At 36.2% G+C, this 22518-nt stretch overlaps 1 protein-coding gene across 2 annotated transcripts in view; it reads right to left on the bottom strand.

The window, feature by feature from the left end:
* Nucleotides 1-22518, bottom strand: part of MDGA2 (MAM domain containing glycosylphosphatidylinositol anchor 2) — an 837636-nt gene that overhangs the window by 289658 nt on the left and 525460 nt on the right. For both annotated transcript variants that reach the window (XM_023222649.1, XM_023222650.1), the window contains exon 4: nucleotides 11722-11918. In XM_023222649.1, coding sequence (XP_023078417.1) covers nucleotides 11722-11918 — 197 coding nt within the window. The remainder of the gene's footprint in view (nucleotides 1-11721; nucleotides 11919-22518) is intronic.

The following is a 22518-nucleotide window of genomic DNA, read 5'->3' as shown; positions in this document are numbered from 1 at the left end:
TTTGATGGCAAAACAGTGTCCCAATGATTTTATAGTATTAGGGATACTATAAAAATTCAAAATGTTAATTTATTTCCAGATAATATGTGTATGGAACAATGTGTTTCATCACTTTACCTGGGTAACATGTGTCGAGTTCTAAAACTTGTAATACTTTCATATGTTACTGAGGAGGACTGGAATACTTAGTGACTTACTACATAAAAACACTGCTGTTCATTTGCAAGAAAGCTTACCCAGACATAGGCACACAGTTTTGCAAATGTGTCAAATGAATCTCTATTCTCGTGTGCATGGAATTGTGGTCATAAGTATTTTCATTCACTGTCCAAATTCACTCTTAAATCAGTCAGTCCTTTAGCATTTCCCTCAGTGGTATTAAAAAAAAAAAAAAAGAAAATCTACCTTTCAATTTTTGTTTAGAGGAAACACTGAATTTTTAACATACAAAAAAAAAAAGTCTATGCGTTTCTAGAGTTTATATATAAAACTATTATCTTGCATTACAGAATTCCCATACATGATATAAAATGCCTAGAAAATGTGCTTAGCTAGAAAGAATAGTTGAAAGAAAATGATATGCTAGAATTAGTCAACTCAGATAATTTTTGAATAAAGTGATACATCTTACCTCTCCTACCTTTGTCACACTTATTGCTCGAATTTCTTTGCTTTTATTTCTCCTCTCTATATGACAAGTGTTATTCCTTGGAATTCTACTTGTTCCATAGTTAACCTCACTTTATTACATTTCATTAGGTGGCATTATCCTTGCTGGTGAATTTCTACTACAAGCTCTATTTCTTGCCCCACTCCAAAGTCTGAGCCCCCATTCCAGAATTCTCCTTAAGTTTCAGATACACATAACAAATGTTTGTCAATATGTCCATTCTGATGCTTCAGACACATCTAAACCCAACATATCCTAAACTGAACTTCAAATCTGTTCCTTTAAACTTACTTCTATTTCTGTAATAATTGTAATTTACACCTCAGCAGTTTAGACCTTATCAGTAAAGTACATTACCTTTCTTTGGAATATCCACTGCATCATATACTATGACATATACTTGTAACTCACTATTTAGTGTTTGCTTATGAGTTATCATTTGATGTGTTGAGTTGTGTTCTTTAACTGAATCGTAAGCCCCCTAGGGACAGAGGTATCCTGTATGTCCCACAACAGCTAACAGAAAGCATTTCCTATCTACAGCTTAATAAATATTTGCATTAACAAGACATACTTAAATTTTAGTCTTTCTGACAGGAAGACCATTTGATCCAGCCATACTATTATTACTAGGTATATACCCAAAGGAATATAAATCATTATATTACACAGATACATGCACACATGTTTATTGCAACACTATTCACAATAGCAAAGACGTGGAATCAACCTAAATGTCCATCATATTAGAGACTGGATAAAGCAAATGTGATTCACATACACCATGGAATACTATGCAGGCACAAACACAAAAATGAAATCATGTCCTTTGCAGGAACATGGATGGAGCTGGAGAACATTATCCTTAGCAAACTAACGCAGTTAAAGAAAACCAAATACCACACGTTCTCACTTATAAGTGGGAACTAAATGATGAGAACACACAGACACATAAAGGGGAAATCACACACACTGGGACCTATTGGAGGGTAGATACTAGAAGCAGGGACAGGATCAGGAAAAATAACTAATGAATACTAGGCTTAATACCTGGGTGATGAAATAACCTGTACAACAAACCCCTATGAACACGTTTACCTCCCAAGTAGCTGAGATTACAGGTGTGCGCCATCATGCCCGGCTAATTTTTATATTTTTAGTAGAGACGGGGTTTTACCATGTTGGCCAGGCTGGTCTTGAACTCCTGACCTCAAGTGACCCGCCTGCCTCGGCCTCCCAAAGTGCTGGGATTACAGGCATGAGCCTCTGTATCCGGCCCACAATGATTTTATAATAATAAAAGATACAAAACATAAAATCTATCTATACAAATTAGACATCTTCATTCTTCCTCATTAAACAACTCTGCCCTTAGCTTATGTCTGCTGTACTTCTTATATTATCCTCATTACTTTATAATTTTTTGCCCCTTTTACAAATATTGTCATACTAATAATCAGCTGGAAACTGAGTTTTTCACTGTAATGTTTCTATATTTAAATATTTTTACTTGAACTACTAAAACCTGTACATGGCCAAACTGTTTCCATGTTCCCTGTAAAACATAAAAATCATATCAAGGAAACTCAATGATTTTAAATGTTATCTTGCCATGGCATGTCCTATCTCACACTTTAAGAAATAGTCAGTTGTTACTTTAAATTAACTAAAAACAAGGAGGGGCTGAACTCCTCTAATGTTCTGTTTCTTGATCTTCAAGCTACTACAAGGGGTGTGATCTCTCTAAAAACTCATCAAGCTGTACACTTATGTTTCATGTGCTTTTCTACACATATATTTCAATAAAAGTTTATGTAAAATTAACTATAGTCTTATTTCAACAAACAGACAATCATTTAGTACATACTCTGTGCCAATTCCCTTTTGAATGCTGGGAACACAGTGGAAAGAACATGGAGCATATGTGTGAAACAATAAACGTCTACACAAATACAGAGGATGATTAAAAAGAGTATTAAATACTACCAAATAAATCAAACGAGAATAGATAGAGAGAAATGAAGACGTAGTAAGCTACTTTAGATGGAACAGACTGGAAAGCAGCTCTCATTAGGTCTTACTTGAGTTCAAAGTTGAAGGGCTAGAAATACACTGGAGAGATGAGTGATACAGAATGACACTGGGACCCACAACCGTGGAGACCCTGACACAGCAGTAAGGTTGGCATGTTGGAGAGCTAGAAAGAAAATTAGGCCGGACACGGTGGCTCAAGCCTGTAATCCCAGCACTTTGGGAGGCCGAGACGGGCGGATCACGAGGTCAGGAGATCAAGACCATCTTGGCTAACACGGTGAAACCCCGTCTCTACTAAAAAATACAAGAAACTAGCGGGGCGAGGTGGCGGGCGCCTGTAGTCCCAGCTACTCGGGAGGCTGAGGCAGGAGAATGGCGTAAACCCGGGAGGCGGAGCTTGCAGTGAGCTGAGATCTGGCCACTGCACCCCAGCCTGGGCGACAGAGCGAGACTCCATCTCAGAAAAAAAAAAAAAAAAAGAAAAGAAAAGAAAAGAAAATTAATGTGACTGGAGTGCAGTACAATAAAGAACATAAAATGAGGTAAGATTTCAAAGCTTGGGAAAGGTCATATTAGATGGGCTATGATCGCAGATTTGTATTTATTCTAAAGTTACTTATTCTGTGTTTAATGCTACTAATCTCTTCCTCCTAATTTTTTCCACCAAGGATTGCTTTCTCCTCTTGGAAAATATTTTAAACTTGATTTCCACCATCCCTAATTCTCCATTTCACCAAGCTACTCTACTCTCCAGTTCTTTTGAAAATTATCTGACAGTCACTATGTCAAGAAAGAGTTTTCTTTCTTTCTTTCTTTCTTTCTTTCTTTCTTTCTTTCTTTCTTTCTTTCTTTCTTTCTTTCTTTCTTTCTTTCTTTCTTTTTCTTTCTTTCTCTCTCTCTCTTTTCCCTTCCTTCCTCCCTTCTTCCTTTTCTTTCTTTCTTTCTTTCTTGACATACTTTAGCTCTGTCACCCAGGCTGGAGTGCAGCGCTGCGACTTCGGCTCGCTGAAACTCCGCCTCCAGGTTCAAGGGATTCTCATGCTTCAGCCCCACAAGTAGCTGGGATTATAGGCATGTGCCATCACACTGGGCTAATTTTTATATTTTCAGTAGAGATGGGGTTTCACCATATTGACCAGGCTGGTCTGGAACTCCTGGCCTCAAGTGATCTGCCTGCCTTGGCCTCCCAAAGTGCTGGGATTACAGGCATAAGCCACTGTACCAGCCTCAATATGAAGAGATTTCAACCTAAAAGTTCTTACTTCTGATCCATCCTCTAAAAGTGTATTCTTCCTATATGTATTCTCCTTTACTTTTTGAGTTAATGCTTTTTGTCTATTAATATCAATCACATTTGAGTGTATATTTATATATGTTTTTATTATTTACATTATGTCTATGTATTGATCCTGCCTTTCCATTTAATGAGACCACTTCAAATTCTCTTCCCTACCATTTGGGCAGTGTTTTGCATGTTGTCAACTCAGAAAAGATTGCTGACTAGAAATGAATAGAGCCAGCTCATCATATTGCACATAGTAAGTTTTTAGTAAGTTTCCTGAACCATGTTGACTCTAATGGTAGTAACGGAAATTTTAAAAATCTTTACATTAGGGTAGCCTGCAAGATAGATTTATGAAGCTGGATTTGGGGCCATCCATAGGAGAGCTGAACAGTCAATTATGGAAAAAATGTAAAAGAAAGGTAAGCCCCAGGGAAATATATATAATAATCAAGCACAGAGAACCAATATCAATGCAGCTCTGGCCATTAAAATGCAGAGGTGGCTTTTGTAAAGGATGCATTCTTAAAATATTTTGTATACCTGAATTTTTGTGATCAGGGACACTGCTAGTATTTATGTTACCTAAAGGTAAAAAATATTAATTTGGTGGTAATATCGAGATTACAAAAGAGAATTTGTGCTACTCTTTGAGATGATTTCTATTCTTTAAAGACCTAGAAGTGTAGCCCTACAAATACAATGGTATGCATATGTATATCCTAGTTAATTCTTATTCAGAACACAGCAGCAAAATGGACATATGAGAAGGTGCTATAGTTTGGATGTTTGTTCTTAATCCTTATGTTGAAATTTAATCCCAATGTTGGAGGTGGGGCCTAATGAAAGATATCTGGGTCATGGGGGTAGATTCCTCATGAATAGATTAATGTCCTGAGGGGGGCTGTGAATGACTTCTAACTCTATTAGTTTCCTTGAGAGCTGGTTGTTAAAAAGAAATCTGGAACTTCCCCCTCTCTCTCTTGCTTCCTCTCTCATCATGTGATCTCTGCACATACCAGCTCCCCTTTGCCTTTTGCCATGAGTGAAAGCAGCATGAAGCCCTCACCACATGCAGAGACCATATCATGCTTCCTGTACAGTCTGCAAAACTGAGAACCAAATAAATCTCTTTTCTTTATACATTACCTAATCTCAGGTGTTCCTTTATGGCAACACAAAATGGACTGAAAAGAATAGAGAAAAAAAGAAAGAAATAGATGCATGATTTCCCAGTGGTTCAGCTACCATGGGATTGGAGAGTTGTTCTGGGTGAGTAAAATGATTACTTCTTGCAGTCAGAAAACAAGGTACCAAGATATGTGAAACTAGAGGACTCAGGTAACCTGGTCTCTAAGTTAATATCTAAGATTAATGCATATACCATGTCAATGGGTAGAGTGGGTAATTCAGATGAAGTCTGTTAATGGAATATTTTTTAAAATAACAGAATTATGGAAAACTTTGAGGCTTACCTTCTTAATTCATGACCGTCAGGATATAATAAAAATATTTTAAAACAACACAGCAGAATGTATGAGAAAGCAGAGAATATATGCAAACGCTGATTAATGTTATCAAATGGCATATATGTATACATGTGGCAATGAGTATAATTTAGGCTTTATTATTTATAACTAATTTATCACATAACATTAATTTCATTTTGTTGATCATTTGAGTTTGATATTTTGAGTGTTGGGAGGCTTTTTGCATGTGAATTTTCATGATTTGTAAAAAGGAATTTTGAGTTGATTATTGTCTAATTGTATAATTAGTCTAATTAGACTAATTATAACTAATTATGTAATTGATGTAAACATGTTCAATCTTGTAATTAGATGGTATAATTACAATACACAAGATGATGTCATGAACATCTTTACAAAAGTTCTAGACAAATGGAAAGTAAATTTTCAATTTGTAAGATTTAAGTAATTGTTTAACATTTCTTAAACAATTACAAAATTATCTGCAATACATATATTTAACTTTTGACATTATTTTTTAACAAAAGAAATAAAAAGAAGACATACAATGTATATTAGTTAGTGGCCCTTACCAATGCTGGCATTGCTCTAGTGAAGGAATACACACAGCCTCAAGCAGTATTTCCATATTACTTATAAAATAAAGTAGAACTTTAAAAAACTTATATTCATTCATTTGGTACTTAGATATCAGTATAAACTAAAGCCTGTCAAGTTAGATTCATTTTATGAAGCTCTAATGACTAATTTATTACAAACTTATAAATAGAAAATTATATATGCTAGCCTATGTCTTTTCATAGTAAGTGAGTGGAAGTACAAAAAACATAATTATTCCTCCTACAAGTATTGCATTATGTGCTTATGAATTCATATCAGCTTTAGGAACACAGACCAATTCTTTTCTGGAAACACCTTCTATAAAAAGGTATAAACAAGATTTTTGTCACTCAACAGAATTTAGGAATAAATATTCAATTCAAATTACTATAGTTATTAGCATATTATTAATTGGCATACAAAATAAATATATATCATTATCTTAGAAATTCTGCTTTATTAAAAAGAAGACATTATTAAATAACATTATTATTGAAAATATATCTTGAAAAGAAGTTTCATTTTCTAACATTAAAACTTCAGCAGACATATGATCTATTATCTGAATCCTTCCACCATATATTCCCAATATGCCTTCCCAGCTTCACAGTTCCCTGTCCTCCACACATACTAATTATTGTTCTAACTAACGAGAGACACGGATATTCTTTGGAGACATTGTCTTTCTTCTGCATTTCTTGCAGGTGCTAATGTCTCCACCTTGAATGCTCCCTCCATAGCAGTGTTGTGTACCTCTATTTTGACAATGATTTTTATTTTATATCATAATTATTGATCACCTTAAGTTTTCCTTTATATATCAACAAACATCAGAGGAGGAGCCTTGCCTAGTACCTCTGTATCTCTGGCAAAGGTATGCCCATATTCTGAATATAGTAGATCTTAGTTATTTTAACTGAATATTATTTACGTCATGAAGCCACAAAAGCCAATGGCTATCAACCTAAGGAGATTAATTTAAAAATTAAAATATTGAAGTGCCCCAATATGAACAATGCTAACATAAAAGTTTTTTTCATTATAAAGTACACATGGCAGTATGGGAAACAATAGTTCAAGAAATCAATAACTTCTAAGAAATATATATATATATGTTTGTGTAAAGTTATATATACATATATATACACACACATGTTTTGTCTCTCCCTACATATATATATGTGTACATATATATATATATATAGAGAGAGAGATATAAAAACATTAGCACAATAAGCAAAAAACAAAGTAAACAGGGAAAGAGTAACCCAATATGGAGGTATAAAAAAGGAAGGAATGAGACATCATATCAGCTTTTCAGAGAGCTTCTCTGAGATGATGAGTCTTCAGTGTTAAGGAGGCCTCTGCCATAATATCTAACTAAAGAATACCTAGAAATAAATTTAACCAACGAGGGGAAAGATTCATACAATGCAAACCATCAAACCTTGATGAGAAAAATTGAACAGGATACAATTAAATTGGAAGATATCACAGGTAAACGGATTGGAAGAATTAACATTGTTAAAATGTCTGTACTATCCAAAGTGATCCACAGATTCAATCCAATCCTGTTAAAATACCAATGAAATTCTTCACAGATACAGGAAAACACAATCCAAAATGCAAATGAAACCACAAAAAATCTCAAACAGCCAAAGCAATTTTGAGCAAAAACAACAAAATTGGCATCATATTATCTGACTTCAAAATATTCTACAATACTATAGTATCCAAAACAGCATAGTACTGACATAAAAATAAACATATAGGCCAATGGAATGGAATAGACAGCACATAACCAAATCAACACACTTATAGCCAATGAATTTTCAACAAAAGTGCCAAAATCTCACATTAGGGAAAGGACAACGTGTCTTGAGTAGATAGCGCTGGGAAGCTTGAATATTCACATGCAGAAAGGTAAAGTTACACTTCTATTTCTCCTCATGTACAAACAACAAATCAAAATGAATTCAACACTTAAATGTAGGACCTGAGATAACACAACTACTAGAAGAAAACATAGGGGAAATGCTTCATGACATTGGTCTGGGGACAGGCAACTGAAACAGAATAGAAAAATAGAATTATATTGAACTAAAAAGCTTGGGCATATGAATGGAAACGATCAACACAGTGAAGAAACAACCTACAGAATGGGAGAAAATATTTGCAAACTATGCATTCAAATTGATTTAATATCTAGAAAATACATAGAACTTAACTCAACAGCAAGAAAAAAAAATATTCTTTTAAAATGGGCAAAAGATGTAAATAGACATTACTCAAAAGAATACATACAAATGACCAACAGCTATGTGAAAAAATGCTCAAAATCACTAATTATTAAGGACACGCAAAACAAAACCACAGTGAGAAACCACTCCCTCCCATTCAAATGGCTATTATCAAAAAGACAAAAAATAACAAATTCTGGTGTGGATGCAGAGAAAGAGGAACACTTATACACTGGTGGTGGGAATGCAAATTAGTACAGCCATTATGGAAAACAGTATAGGGGTTCCTTAAAAAATTAAAAATAGAGCTATAATATGATCCAGCAATCCTACTGTTGGATAGATCCAAAAGAAATTAAAACAGTGTGCTGAGGAGATACTTGCACTTCCATACTTATTACAGGACTATTCACAATAGACAAAATATGTAATAAACCTAAGTGTTCATCAACAGATGAATGGATAAAAAAATGTGGAATATGTACATAATGGAATACTATTCAGCTATGAAATAATGAATGCAGCTATAAAATAATGAATATTTTACCTAATATACTATCCTCCAGATCCATCCACATTGCTGCAAAAGATGAGTCTGTCCCAGAGCCAGCAACATGGATGGATCTGAAGGACATTATGTTAAGTAAAATAATCAAGGGACAGAAAGACAAATACTATATTATCTACTCATGTGTGGAATCTAAAGAAGTTGACCTCATAGAATTAGAGAGTATAATAATCGTTAGCAGTGGCTAGAGAAAGGGAGGTAGAAGGGAGAATAGAAAGAGATTGGTCAATAGGTGCAAAGTTACACTTTGGAGGAACAGATTCTAGTGTTCCATTGCAGAATAAGTTGACCATTTAACAATATTGTATTATACGTTTCAATACAGCTAGAAGAGAATATTTTCATCATTATCATCATGAAGAAATGATAAATGTATCAGGTAATGGATATGCTAAATACCCTGATTTGATTATGATACAATGTGTAGACATGTATCAAAACATCACACCATACCAGATACATATGGATAGTTATAATGTTATCAATTTTTTAAAAGTTTGTGCTTGTATAGTAAATTTAAAATAAATCCTTAAATATTTTGATAGTATGAAACATTTTCCAAAATCTGGCCAAGGCCCATGTGTTCACTTCCAAGTGACTGGACCCATTTGCAGGTTAGAAATAGCCATATAGCTAGGCACAGTGGCTCACACCTGTCATCCCAGCACATTGCAAGGCCAAGGCAGGTGGATTACTTGAGGTCAGGAGTTTGAGATCAGTCTAGCCAACATGGTAAACCCCATTTCTACTAAAAATTCAAAAACTAGCCTAGTGTGGTGGGGGGCACCTTTAATCCCAGCTACTCAGGAGGCTGAGGCAAGAGAAACACTTAAACCCGGAGGCGGAGATTGCAGTAAACAGAGATCATGTCACTGGACTCCAGCCCAGGTGACAGAGCGAGGCTCCATCTCAAAAACAAACAAACAAAAAGAAATAACCATATAGTGAAAAGATGTTTAGAATTACCTCATTTTCTATAAATGTTATCATGTTTGAAAAGATTCTAGAGGAAAACATGTTTTCTAAATCTTAATAATGTGCATATTTTAAAAATAAATTGACAATAGAAAAATACGTAATAGATGATCATTTATCTGGATAATATTTTAAACAAAAAAATCATTTTAGTAACAATTGAAGAATGAATTAAAGCATTGCAGAATGTATGGGGGGAAAATCAGTCCTACCTGTTGGCAGAGAACACTTAGTGTCACAGTGGCCTAAATCAAGAGATAATTAGATTAGAACAGGCCTCGGGACTATGTTATGGTGAACTGACTAGCAATGCATGTGCGATGCTGATTTTCAGAGATTTATATTTTGGCAAGTTAAAACTGTTCTATACCTTTTAAAAAATAAAGAATACATATTTTTATTTACAATCTATTTGCAAAACAGGAATATGTATGATGTGTGCAGATGTTATATAATCACTGCATTATTCCACAGTTAATGTCTAAATATTGGCAATTATATTAATCTGAAAGAGGTCAGGCCTTAGTTTACCATATAAGGAAATATATTTAATGGTGAAAAATGGGATGCTGGGATATTTACAAAGTTGAAATAACCTTATGTTATTAGAGTTTAGATATGAAAGCTGTATTAATCTTTAAAACTGTGGAGTAAAATATTTATAATAACTAAAGATTAATTATACATTTTCCTAGTTAGGGATATATAGATATCTCAAATGTATGTATGTACAACGTGTCAAATTCCTGCCTATCTTGTGATCTATATAATTTTTTTTTTTTTTTTTGACAGACTCTCGCTCTGTTGCCAGGCTGGAGCACAGGAGTGCGAGATCTCAGCTCACTGCAATCTCTGCCTCCCGGGTTCAGGCGATTTTCCTGCCTCAGCCTCCTGAGTAGCTGGGACTATAGGCACATGCCACCATGCCCAGCTAATTTTTGTATTTTTAGTAGAGATGGGGTTTCACCATGTTGTCCAGGATTATCTCGATCTCTTTAGTTCGTCTCAGCCTCAGCCTCCCAAAGCGCTGAGATTACAGGCATGAGCCACCATACCCAGCCAATTTATATAATTCTAAAAAATATTTTTCATTGTCACAATACTTTTGAACATTTGTCCACATTTTTTTATTTAAAACCTTTTCCTTGTTAATTTAGGTTTGTGCTTCTTTCTAGTCATCAAAAAACCTTTATAATAACAGCACACAAATATTCCCACAAATTTCAGTATCTTCCTGAAGACTTATTAATTCCTTACTCATCGCGTATTACACAAGAATATTTCGTATTACATTCACTCTATGTAAAATTAATTCAACTTTTATTAAATACATTTTTAATGACTCATTAAATATTTTCATTTTTAGTATAATTAAAGCTCTATTTCTAAACCAAGTCAAAAACGAACATGACTAAAGGAAATTAAAGATATATCTCTCCTAAAACTAAAGCCAAATAAATTTCAAACAGGTTTCTTCATGTCTTTAATAGTTATTCACCATTTGCAAATGGGGAAATCAAAATCTCTCCTTTTGAGAAATACTTTCCACAAAACCCAAATCAGCCAGCAAAATGTGTAACTATGTACATTATAGTGAAACATAGGAAAACTTATATATTAAAAAAAAAGTTAGGACATATTAAGTTAAAAAATGTTTTCAAGAGTTAACATTTTAAATTTAACCACATAAAAATAAGTTGTCCTTTACATTTAAGTTCTCTAATCTTTAAGCCAAGCACATATTGGTTTTTGAAAGGCCAGAATAGAGAATCTATATTTTCAAATAGCTATGAATTCATGCTGCCTGAATTAGGAAAGTATCCTAGCAGAGTAGGGTGGAAATACTGTACCTTAATTCATACCTGGGTAAAGAATGGTTCATAAATCTCAACTCCTTTATCAGATCCTTGCAGCAAGACCTCCTGGCCACGTCTCCAGCTATACCGAACAGGAGGATTGGAATTGGCAACACACCGGAGGAACACTGTTCTCTCATAGTAAAATTGTTCTTTAGCTTCACCTATACTTTGATGAACAGTTACTACTGGATCATCCAAATCTAGAAGAAATAAAAACAACCAAATGGTAATGTTATGAGATAGATGACTTTTAAATAATTGTGTATATACAACCCAACCAAAAATGCATATTCCTCATTGACTGTATTACTTATCACTAGGTACTTTTTTTTTACTCAGCTTATTGAATTCATTTGCAAAGACGTTTCCAATGATAAGAAGTAAAGTATATTAGTATCTCTATTTGTTGATATAGTACAAATAATCTTGTATATTTCCAACTCTTTGTCAATAGCCACATAAAACAGAGTTCCATGAGAGAGATAAAAAATTAAAACACTCAAATTCAAGCGCTTAGCCAAAATAATGCACCTCAGTGACCAAAAAAATTAATATCAAGCTGCCTGACTTACTCTTTCTCTTTTTTCTTTTTTTAAAACAGGGTCTTATTCTGTCAACCAAGCTGAAGTCCAGTGGCACAACTCAGAGCTTACTGCAGCCTCAACCTCCTGAACCCAAGCAATCCCCCTGCTTCAGTCTCCTCAGTAGCTGAGACTACAGGCATGTGCCACCATGCCTGGCTAATTTTTTTTTTTGGGTACATACAGGGACTGGCTATGTTTTTGGTACAGACAGGGACTGGCTGGTCTTAAACTCCTGGCTTCAAGCGATCCTCCCACCTGGGTCTCCCAAAGTGCTAGATTACAGGCGTGAACTGCTATACTAGATCTCTTTGTCTTAATATACTTCTTTTTCCAATTTTTTATAACTGATATATTAAAAATAATTTTAAAACTTTATAAATTATTAGACTATGTTTTGTACCAAAATATGACCTTGCACAGGACTAAATGTTATCTCAAATTTTATATTCTCGATTATATTTGTTAATTTGAAGAGTGCTAAAAGGCATTATTAAAAGGCACTCCTATTTCTATTCCTGGATATTGGAACCAATTATGTCAGTTTGCATGTATCATAAAGAAAGATTGTACAGCAGAGGCTCAGCATTTTCTGAAAAAGGTTGATTCATACATACCTTGGGCTTTGGGGGTCAAATGATTGTTTCAACTACTTAACTCTACCATTGCAGTGTGAAAGCAGCCAAACACAATAGGTAAATTAATAATGAATGTTGCTGAATTCCAATGAAGCTTTATTTATAAATACAGACACTCCTCAACCAGCTTTGGCTACTGGGCCATAATTTGCCAACCCTGATATGACATATTCCAGGTTCTTTTCTTAAGAGAAAAATAAATTTTAAAAGTGTACTTGCATTAAAGCAGCAAGTTCTTAGTTCCATGTGCTAGTATAAACTTAGTATATACTTTAAGTATGGTACAAAACCTGCTGTGTTCATGGCTTTACCCCTTTGAATTATAACCAAGAAAGGTTACTTAACTTTGGAATCTTCAATTTCCTTGTCAGCAAATCACAATAATAATGATACCATATTATTTAGGCTGTTGAAGGATTAAATTAGATAGTCCACAAAGCCCTGGACACATAGTTTTAAGTTGGTGCAAAAGTAATTTCAGTTTTTGTCATTACTTTTAATGAATGCTTAATAAAAGTTAGCTGTTACTATATTAATAATATTATTACTATCATTATTGGAGTCTCATTTAAACTCCTATTGATTCTATGCTGTTTTCTTATTTTTATTTCACCAATTCATAATGCATTCAACTCTTATTATAAATAAGTAAAATGCCACTTGTCCATTGTCCAGACTATCAAATGCTTCTATATGACAAAAACTTTTACAAAGGCCTGGAAATAACCTACAGTATTTATGTGGACATAAGAATAGTGAAGTGTGTGAGCATATGCTACCCTGAATATTTAAAAGACAGTGGTCCTTAGAAAAGATTCTGTCTGATGTGTTAACATAATAAAAAGCCAACCAAAGTAGTGAAGTAATAGCTACCCTAGAGAATCAAAGTAAAGAACAGAATCCAAAATTTCCCCATTCTTTAAAAAGTTTTTTTATTTTTTTTCAAATGTGATCTGCTTGACAGTCCTACTTTGATTTCTAGTTTTGCAACATTCTGAGGGTTTTTTTTTTTTCTTCCAACATCAGAATATTTTCACAGCTACCTCAAAGGCCTCTAATTTTAGTAGTGTAAATTTACAGAACAACTGCTGCTTTTTGGTAAAGCTTAAAGGAACTTTCCATTTAAATTCACTCTATTAGCTGTGCAGTGATATATGCTGTCTGATTTTATTAAGTTGGGATATTTAGGGATACCAGCATCATTATCATAAAATGTTTTGAGATTTTTAAAATCTATCAAATATTTATTAATTTGGTGGTTAGCCTTTCATATAGATCATATATATTGATTAACTGAATTTAGCCTTAGTGACTTGAAAAAAGATACTCTGATTCAATTGTAAAAAATTTATTTTTTTTCTTGTTCAAAACACAGTTTCTTTAGTCACAGGCTCATTTTTAGAAGTTACAGCTGTATACTTTGTAAAAATTAAATTCTGAATTCAGAAAGCTCAGGAACAAAACAAAACAGAATTGGATAGTAAACAGTGTAACAATGATGACTTCCGAACAGTTAATAGGGTTGTACTTTTCAACACCCATTTATTGATGTATCCCCAGCTGTTTTCTTGTTAGGTGGTAGTGTCAACAGACTCAGTCAGGAATAGACCAAACCTGTTCTTCCCTGGTCTGGATGACTTGTGGGTCATTGGTCTTCAAGATTCTAATTTTGTGACAATGGCTTATTGTACTGGCTAGGTTATCTGTTGAATTCACTCATGCTTAGAAATTTCTAAGTGTTTTTTACATTTCAGATTTAAAAACAACATGCCAGAAAAAGATTTGTGTAAGACAAGTGAAATGGGAGCACAGCTAAAAATACATAATTTTAAGGGAGATTATATATGTATGTGTGTGCCTACTTCTATGCACATGTGTAGATACACATAATTATATATAATATATAATGTAAGTAATTTATACACACATATCACTTAAATCTATTTTAATATATATTTTTTATATTACTAAATATATATTGAATATTTGTACCTGATTTAGGACAGGTTTCTGAGAAAACAGATTTAGAAATGTGTGTGCAGAAATGGTTCTGGTAAGTACCTTATAGATCAACACATGTGAGAGAGTGAAAGAAGTAGGATTGATCAAGGGGAGGGTTGAACTACAAAAGGTCTCAGTAGCCTTGCAGAACTTTCTGAGCTGTGATAGCCCCTCAAAGCTGCCCTGCCCTGAGGCAAAAGTGCTAAGCCTTTATACACCCACGCCTTCCCCTATCAACAGGTCATTCAATTTGTGTTACTCCTCACTAGGAGACATAACCTTAGGAGGGCCTGCTCTGTTTGGCTTATTTCTAGAGAGGGCAGTTCCAGCTGATAGCAATCATCTGCTAATGCTCTCAGCAGTGGGAGGAATGAGTGCTTCAGTCCTGAGGAAGGGATCTGACTGGTGCATTGCAGTATCCAGCAGATGTACTGGCTAGGTGTGATAAATCTATCTGGCAAAAGCTACTCCAAGACTCTGGTTAGTCTCTTTCTGGGAAAACTTTTGAAAGGAACTATAGTAGGACTACATCCATTATCTCCTTCTACTATTGCCATTCCATATTCCTCTCATCCTGGGCTAGTACATTTTTTGGAGTAGGTAGCTTACCTTATTGCATTACTAGAATTTTGTCAAATTTGAGCCCTTGATCATCATATCCTTCTCAAACCAAGGTTGATGTACTTGTCTGTTTATGACCAAAATTGAACAACAGAATACCAAGAAATGACTCATTGCATTAACTGGGTATCAAACATATTGTTCCCTGCCTCACTATGTAACACCAGTCCTACCAACACAGCCTCATATAGGCTGGTCACTCCCACCAGGATAGTGACTCCTCTTATCTGCTGCTTCCTGACACAGAAGCCTAAAGTAGCTGAGCTGATGCCATGGCTTAAAGATTAAGGGGACTCTTGCTATGTCACTTAATAGAAGGTTTTTCCCTTTCTGGGAACTGGGACCTCTAAACTGGCAGAGTCCAGAGTTGCGGGAAGGAAAGCATTCCCCCAGTGGGTCACTGGATGTGATGATAGTGAGGTCACTTCTTGGTTCTTGGACCTGTGTATTCTATAAGGAGAAAAAGCAGCATATAATAATGGTCATTGATTTAGAATTTAACTGCATCCTGGAGGGTAGCACCCACCCCTTACAGGATATTTTCTCTGTAAAACTCAATTGCCCTCTCTACAAGGCCATTCCATCTCTCTATTAAGTTGGCATTTTTAGTTGAGGTAGTATGTGATATGACCAGATAATCCATGGCAATGTGCCCACTCCGGAATCCTGATATCCAGGTCAATTTGAATCCTGTGTATGACATCTCTCAAAGTATCTCAGGAGTCCATTTTCCCTAGTGTATGATTATTCAAGTAAATGGATGTAGGTTTTTTATAGAAAGAACTGAGAGAATAATTACCATATACATTTGCTATGGTGTTTCAGGGTTCTTTCTGGTGATTCAGTTGAAGTCTTCAGTCAACGAGCTCAAAGTCTGAAAATTGCCTCAGGTACAGAAATTGGACAAGGATGGTGGCTTTTTATTAGGCAGCCATATGTAGACTCTTATTCACCCATTTTTAATTTATTTAAATTGTGTAGATTGTGCAATAGTTTGTTGGCTGTTCACTTATTTTCCCCTAGAGATGCTGTGTTCTGTTAACTATCTCCATGCTCTCTGTGATTCTGGAGTCTTAGATATATTTGAACAAGCCATTCATTAAGATAAGTGCACCTGGCTGGGCACAGTGGATCATGCCTATAATCCCAGCACTTTGGGAGGCCCATGTTGGGTGGATCATTTGAGGTTAGGGGTTCGAGACAAGCCTGGCCAACATGGTAAAACCCATATCTACCAAATACAAAAAAATCAGCCAGGCATGGTGGCAGACACTTGTAGTCCCAGCTAGTCGGGAGGCTGAGGTGGAGAACTGCTTGAACCCGGGAGGTGGAGGTTGCAGTGGGCCAAGACTGCACCACTGCATTCCAACCAGAGTGAGACTCTGCCTCAAAAACAAAAACAAAAAACAAAAAATAAGTGTGCCTGCTTTTCTTGTGACAACTAAGAACTACCTCCTAGCCTCTATTATTTTGAAAATCTGTCATCTCCACTGTTATGAGAGAGGCCAATTCTATAATAGCATCTACTGCTATCAACATTTGCCTATAGAGAACAGTCCAGTCACCATTGAGCTTCTTAAGGATGCTTGTGTCTCAGTCAGCACATTCTTACTGCTTTAGTCCATGAGGTGTTCTCCAAGCCTTTACAAAGAAAAAGTAAGCTGATGATATTTCTGGAACTTATATGACATATTCACTTTAGCATTCCCACTTCTCTGAGTCATTTGGTCCTTTTTTCACTGTCTGCACAGCTGTTTGGGCATTTATACTTTATTTAGTGGAGACCATTGCTTTCCCCAAGTTTCCAAGAGCCATCCTAGCAGTGTATGACACTATTTCCTGCTGTCTTTGTCTAAGTGTTAAATCTTGTATCATGGTGGAATGTTCCCATATCAATAATCTGTGTCACTATCCTCACTTGATCCTATTTTCCATCCACAATGTTATTCAGTCTCTTATTCTCCATACCATCTCATCCAGCAGCCTCAGGATCTAGCTCCATACATACTTCCCTAACTCCCGGCTGGGGTCTACAACTAATTTAAAGCATAATATTTTTCCTCTCTTAGAAGCCCAACAATTCCAGAGCCAAGTAATGTTATCTACTGGCCCTATATGGATCTGGTGGCCAGAATGGAGGTGGAAATAAGATCTTATGGATCTTATTTCCTAAGAAGGGTGTGAGTTACCTCCAAGGAAAGAAGTTTCTGTGTTATCTTCAAGCAAGATGGAAATGACTGCCTCTAATTGGAAGGAATAGGCAAGTTCTGTAGGTCCAGATGGTTTAGGAAAATTTGAGGCTTCAAGGTTATGGAGTCCATAAACCCAGTTGTAACCACCCCCCGTAAGATTCCCCTTGTTCCCAACCAGGGTTCAGACTCTGGCATAGCTGACAATGCAGGCCTCTTGAAATTCTGCTACACTTTTAAATAAGCCCTAAGCCTTATTATCTGCTGCTATGACCTTTGACAGCAGAAGATAAGAATCTCTTTGTATTTTTCTAAAGAGGTCTTATGCTCACATACCATGATCAAGTGAAGATTAATTACACTTAGCCTTTCATTTTTTTCCCTCCACGGCATAACAGGAACCCAGCAGAACCTAATTGATTCCATTGTCCTTATAATTATTACTTTCCTCTGAATTCCTCAGAAGCCTGAAATAATTGAACTCGCAGGGCATTACCTTTCATCAGTACCTATCCTTATCACAGGTGAAGATTTTAACAACTTCCCACTATAGCAATCAAGAGCTATCAGTGGTTGGCCGGGCGTGGTGGCTCATGCCTGTAATTCCAGCACTTTGGAAGGCCAAGGCAGGCAGATCATCTGAGGTAGGGAATTAAAAGACCAGCCTGGCCAATATGGTGAATTAGTCTCTTCTAGAAATATAAAAATTAGCCAGACATGGCGGCACACGCCTGTAATCCCAGCTATTCAGAAGGCTGAGGCACAAGAATCGCTTGAACCTGGGAGGTAGAGGTTGTAGTGAGCCGAGATCATCCCTCTCCCCTCCCGGGGGGAAAAAAAAAGACCTGGCAAAAAAAAAAAAAAAAAAAAAAAAAAAGCTATCAGTGGCTACCCTCCAACAGCAATGGGGTCCTCACTACAGCCAGCTAGTTGGCTGGTGAGTGATCCATCTCTAAAGTTCCATTTTAAAGTTATCTTCCTCAGATCATCTAGAATGGGTTCTTTGGAAATCTTATTCTTTGATGAAGACATGCATTTTGGAAGATGTTGCAGAGTGCCCTCAGAATCAGCTCATGTGGTAGTGTTTTAAAAAAAGAAGGATTAGGCAGTGGAACGAGTTCAACTATGATGCATTACTTCCAAATAGGTCAGATGGAGCTGTTGAGTTGAGAAGGCCTTTCAGAGTCACCCTGCAGAGTTTTCCTACAAAAGATATTGATGCTTCACTGCATTAGCACTTCCCATAGTGAGGTGGCTTTTGCCAGCTGAGGACAATTCCATTAGAAGGACTGACTTCAGAGCCAACATCTTCCAATGCTTCCAGGAAGAAAAAGCACCTGCTACACACTTTTATCATAAGAACTTGAAGTTACTATTCATAATTTTCTCTAGCCTTTGAATGTAGTTCAGGTAGCATAAAATCTGTCTCTATATTTATTCAACAGTCAATTTTCATACCCTATGACCCTGATAATACTACATAACCACACTGAACTATTTTCTGTTATTCTTATTTTATTTGTATTTATCTACTCTCTCTAAAATAAATTTAATTTTATAGGCTAAATGTGTTAAATTCAAATATCTAAATATTAAATAATGACAAAATATAATTTTAAGAGTATATGATTTTTATTATTAAACTGGGGCCAAAATTCTTCATATGTATATAGTAATGTAAATAATTGAATATCTTATTTGATATATGAATATTTATTTTAAATATATTTTGATAACATAATATAGTTTCTTATAAAATATATTTCTATGTGTATAGGACTCATACCTTAGTTATATTTATATTCTTAAAAACCAACATAATGGGCATAAATACTCAATAATAATCTAATAAATTAATATAAAGGAAGATTAATCTGTCATGAATATAGTCAATGTCAGTTTTCAGCAAGGAAACTGATATCATAATAATAATCTAAGAAAAATTTGTTTTTTCATTTAAATGCAGTAGCTATCCCTTTATAACTAAACTAATTTTCTTGAAACTTTTTTTGGCTGGTTAAATGTGCCAAACACTAGTAGATTAAAGTCAGTTTAAGAAAATTAATGTAATGTATGCTGTTTTTCTTAACTCTAGAAATAACTATCTCCCAATTGTCTCCCAAAAGAATTTGTGGTATGAAAAAATTTGACAAAGGTTTTGATGTAATGGTAAGAGAAATATTCCAAGACAATCTGAACATTTCCACAGTTTTTCTCTGTATACCTGTAAGAATTATCTTCTTAAGATGGCCGAATAGGAACAGCTCCAGGCTACAGCTCCCAGGATGAGCGACATAGAAGATGGGTGATTTCTGTATTTCCAATTGCGGTACCAAGTTCATCTCAGTGGGGCCTGTCGGACAACGGGTGCAGGACAGTGGGTGCAGCCCATTGAGCGACAGCCAAAGCAGGGTGAGGCATCACCTCACCTAGGAAGCACAAGGGGGAAGGGAATTCCCTTTACTAGCCAAGGGAAACCATGACACACAGCACCTGGAAAATCGGGTCACTCCCACCCTAATACTGCACTTTTCCAAGGGTCTTAGCAAATAGCACACCAGGAGATTATATACTGTGCCTGGCTCAGAGGGTCCCAAACCCATGAAGCCTCCCTCATTGCCAGCACAGCAGTCTGAGATCAAACTGCAAGGCGCCAGGGAGGCTGGGGGAGGGAGACCCGCCATTGAGGCTTAAGTAGGTAAACAAAGTGGCCAGGAAGCTCGAACTGGGTGGAGCACACTGTAGCTCAAGGAGGCCTGGCTACCTCTGTAGACTCTGCCTCTGGGGACAGGGCATAGCTAAACAAAAGGAAGCAGAAACCTCTGCAGATTTAAATGTCCCTGTCTGAAAGCTTTGAAGAGAGTAGTGGTTCTCCCAGCAAGGAGTCCACTGCCTCCTCAAGTAGGTCCCTGACCTCTGAGTAGCCTAACTGGGAGGCACCCCCCAGCAGACTGACACCTCACACAGCCAAGTACCCCTCTGAGGGGAAGCTTCCAGAGGAACAATCAGGCAGCAACATTTGCTGTTCAGCAATATTCGCTGTTCTGAAGCCTCCGCTGCTGATACCTAGGCAAACAGGGTCTGGAGTGGATCTCCAGCAAACTCCAACACACCTGCAGCTGAGGGTCCTGACAGTTAGAAGGAAAACTAACAAACAGAAAGGACATCCACACAAAAACCCCATCTGTACGTCACCATCACCAAAGACCAAAGGTAGATAGAACCACAAAGATGGAGAAAAAACAGAGCAGAAAAGCTGAAAATCCTAACAATCAGAGTGCCTCTCCCCCTCCAAAGGAATGCAGCTCCTCACCAGCAATGGAACAAAGTTGGATGGAGAATGACTTTGACAAGTTGAGAGAAGAAGGCTTCAGACGATCAACCTTCTCTGAGTTAAAGGAGGAAGTCTGAACCCATCGCAAAGAAGCCAAAAACCTTGAAAAAATAGTAGACGAATGGCTACCTAGAATAACCAATGTAGAGAAATCCTTAAATGACCTGATGGAGCTGAAAACTATGGCACGAGAACTACGTGATTAATGAACAAGTTTCAGTAACTGATTTGATCAACTGGAAGAAAGGGTATCAGTGATTGAAGATCAAATGAATGAAATGAAGCGAGAAGAGAAGTTTAGAGAAAAAAGAGTAAAAAGAAATGAACAAAGCCTCCAAGAAATATGGGACTATGTGAAAAGACCAAATCTACGTCTGATTGGTGTACCTGAAAATGATGGGGAGAATGGAACCAAGTTGGAAAACACTCTGCAGGATATTATCCAGGAGAACTTCCCAACCTAGCAAGGCAGGTCAACATTAAAATTTAGGAAATACAGACCACGCCACAAAGATAATCCTCGAGAAGAGCAACTCCAAGACACATAATCATCAGATTCAAGAAGTTGAAATGAAGGAAAAAATGTTAAGGTCAGCCAGAGAGAAACGATGAGTTACCCACAAAGGGAAGCCCATCAGACTAACAGTGGATCTCTTGGCAGAAACTCTACAAGCCAGAAGAGAGTGGCGGCCAATATTCAATATTCTTAAAGAAAAGAATTTTCAACCCAGAATTTCATATCCAGCCAAAGTAAGTTTCATAATTGAAGAAGAAATAAAATCATTTACAGATAAGCAAATGCTGAGAGATTTTGTCACCACCATGCCTACCCTACAAGAGCTCCTGAAGGAAGCACTAAACATGGAAAGGAACAACCAGTACCAGCCACTGTAAAAACATGCCAAAATGTAAAGACCATTGATGCTAGGAGGAAACTGCATCAACTAATGAGCAAAATAACCAGCTAACATAATAATGACAGGATCAAATTCACACATAGAACTATTAACTGTAAATGTAAATGGACTAAATGCTCCAATTAAAAGACACAGACTGGCAAATTTTATAAAGAGTCAAAACCCATCAGTGTGCTGTAGTCAGGAGACCCATCTCATATGCAGAGACACACATAGGCTCAAAATAAAGGGATGGAGGAAGATCTACCAAGAAAATGGAAAACAATAAAAGGCAGGGTTTGTAATCCTACTTTCTGATAAAACAGACTTTAAACCAACAAGGATCAAAAGAGACAAAGAAGGTCATTACATAATGGTAAAGGGATCAATTCAACAGGAAGAGCTAACTATCCTAAATATATATGCTCCCAATGCAGGAGCACCCAGATTCATATAGCAAGTCCTTAGAGACTTACAAAGAGACTTAGACTCCCACACAATAATAATGAGAGACTTTAACACTCCACTGTTAACATTAGA

The sequence above is a fragment of the Piliocolobus tephrosceles genome, chromosome 6 (assembly GCF_002776525.5).
Source record: "Piliocolobus tephrosceles isolate RC106 chromosome 6, ASM277652v3, whole genome shotgun sequence".
Lineage (NCBI taxonomy): Eukaryota > Metazoa > Chordata > Mammalia > Primates > Cercopithecidae > Piliocolobus > Piliocolobus tephrosceles.
This window is presented reverse-complemented; position numbering and strand designations above follow the sequence as displayed.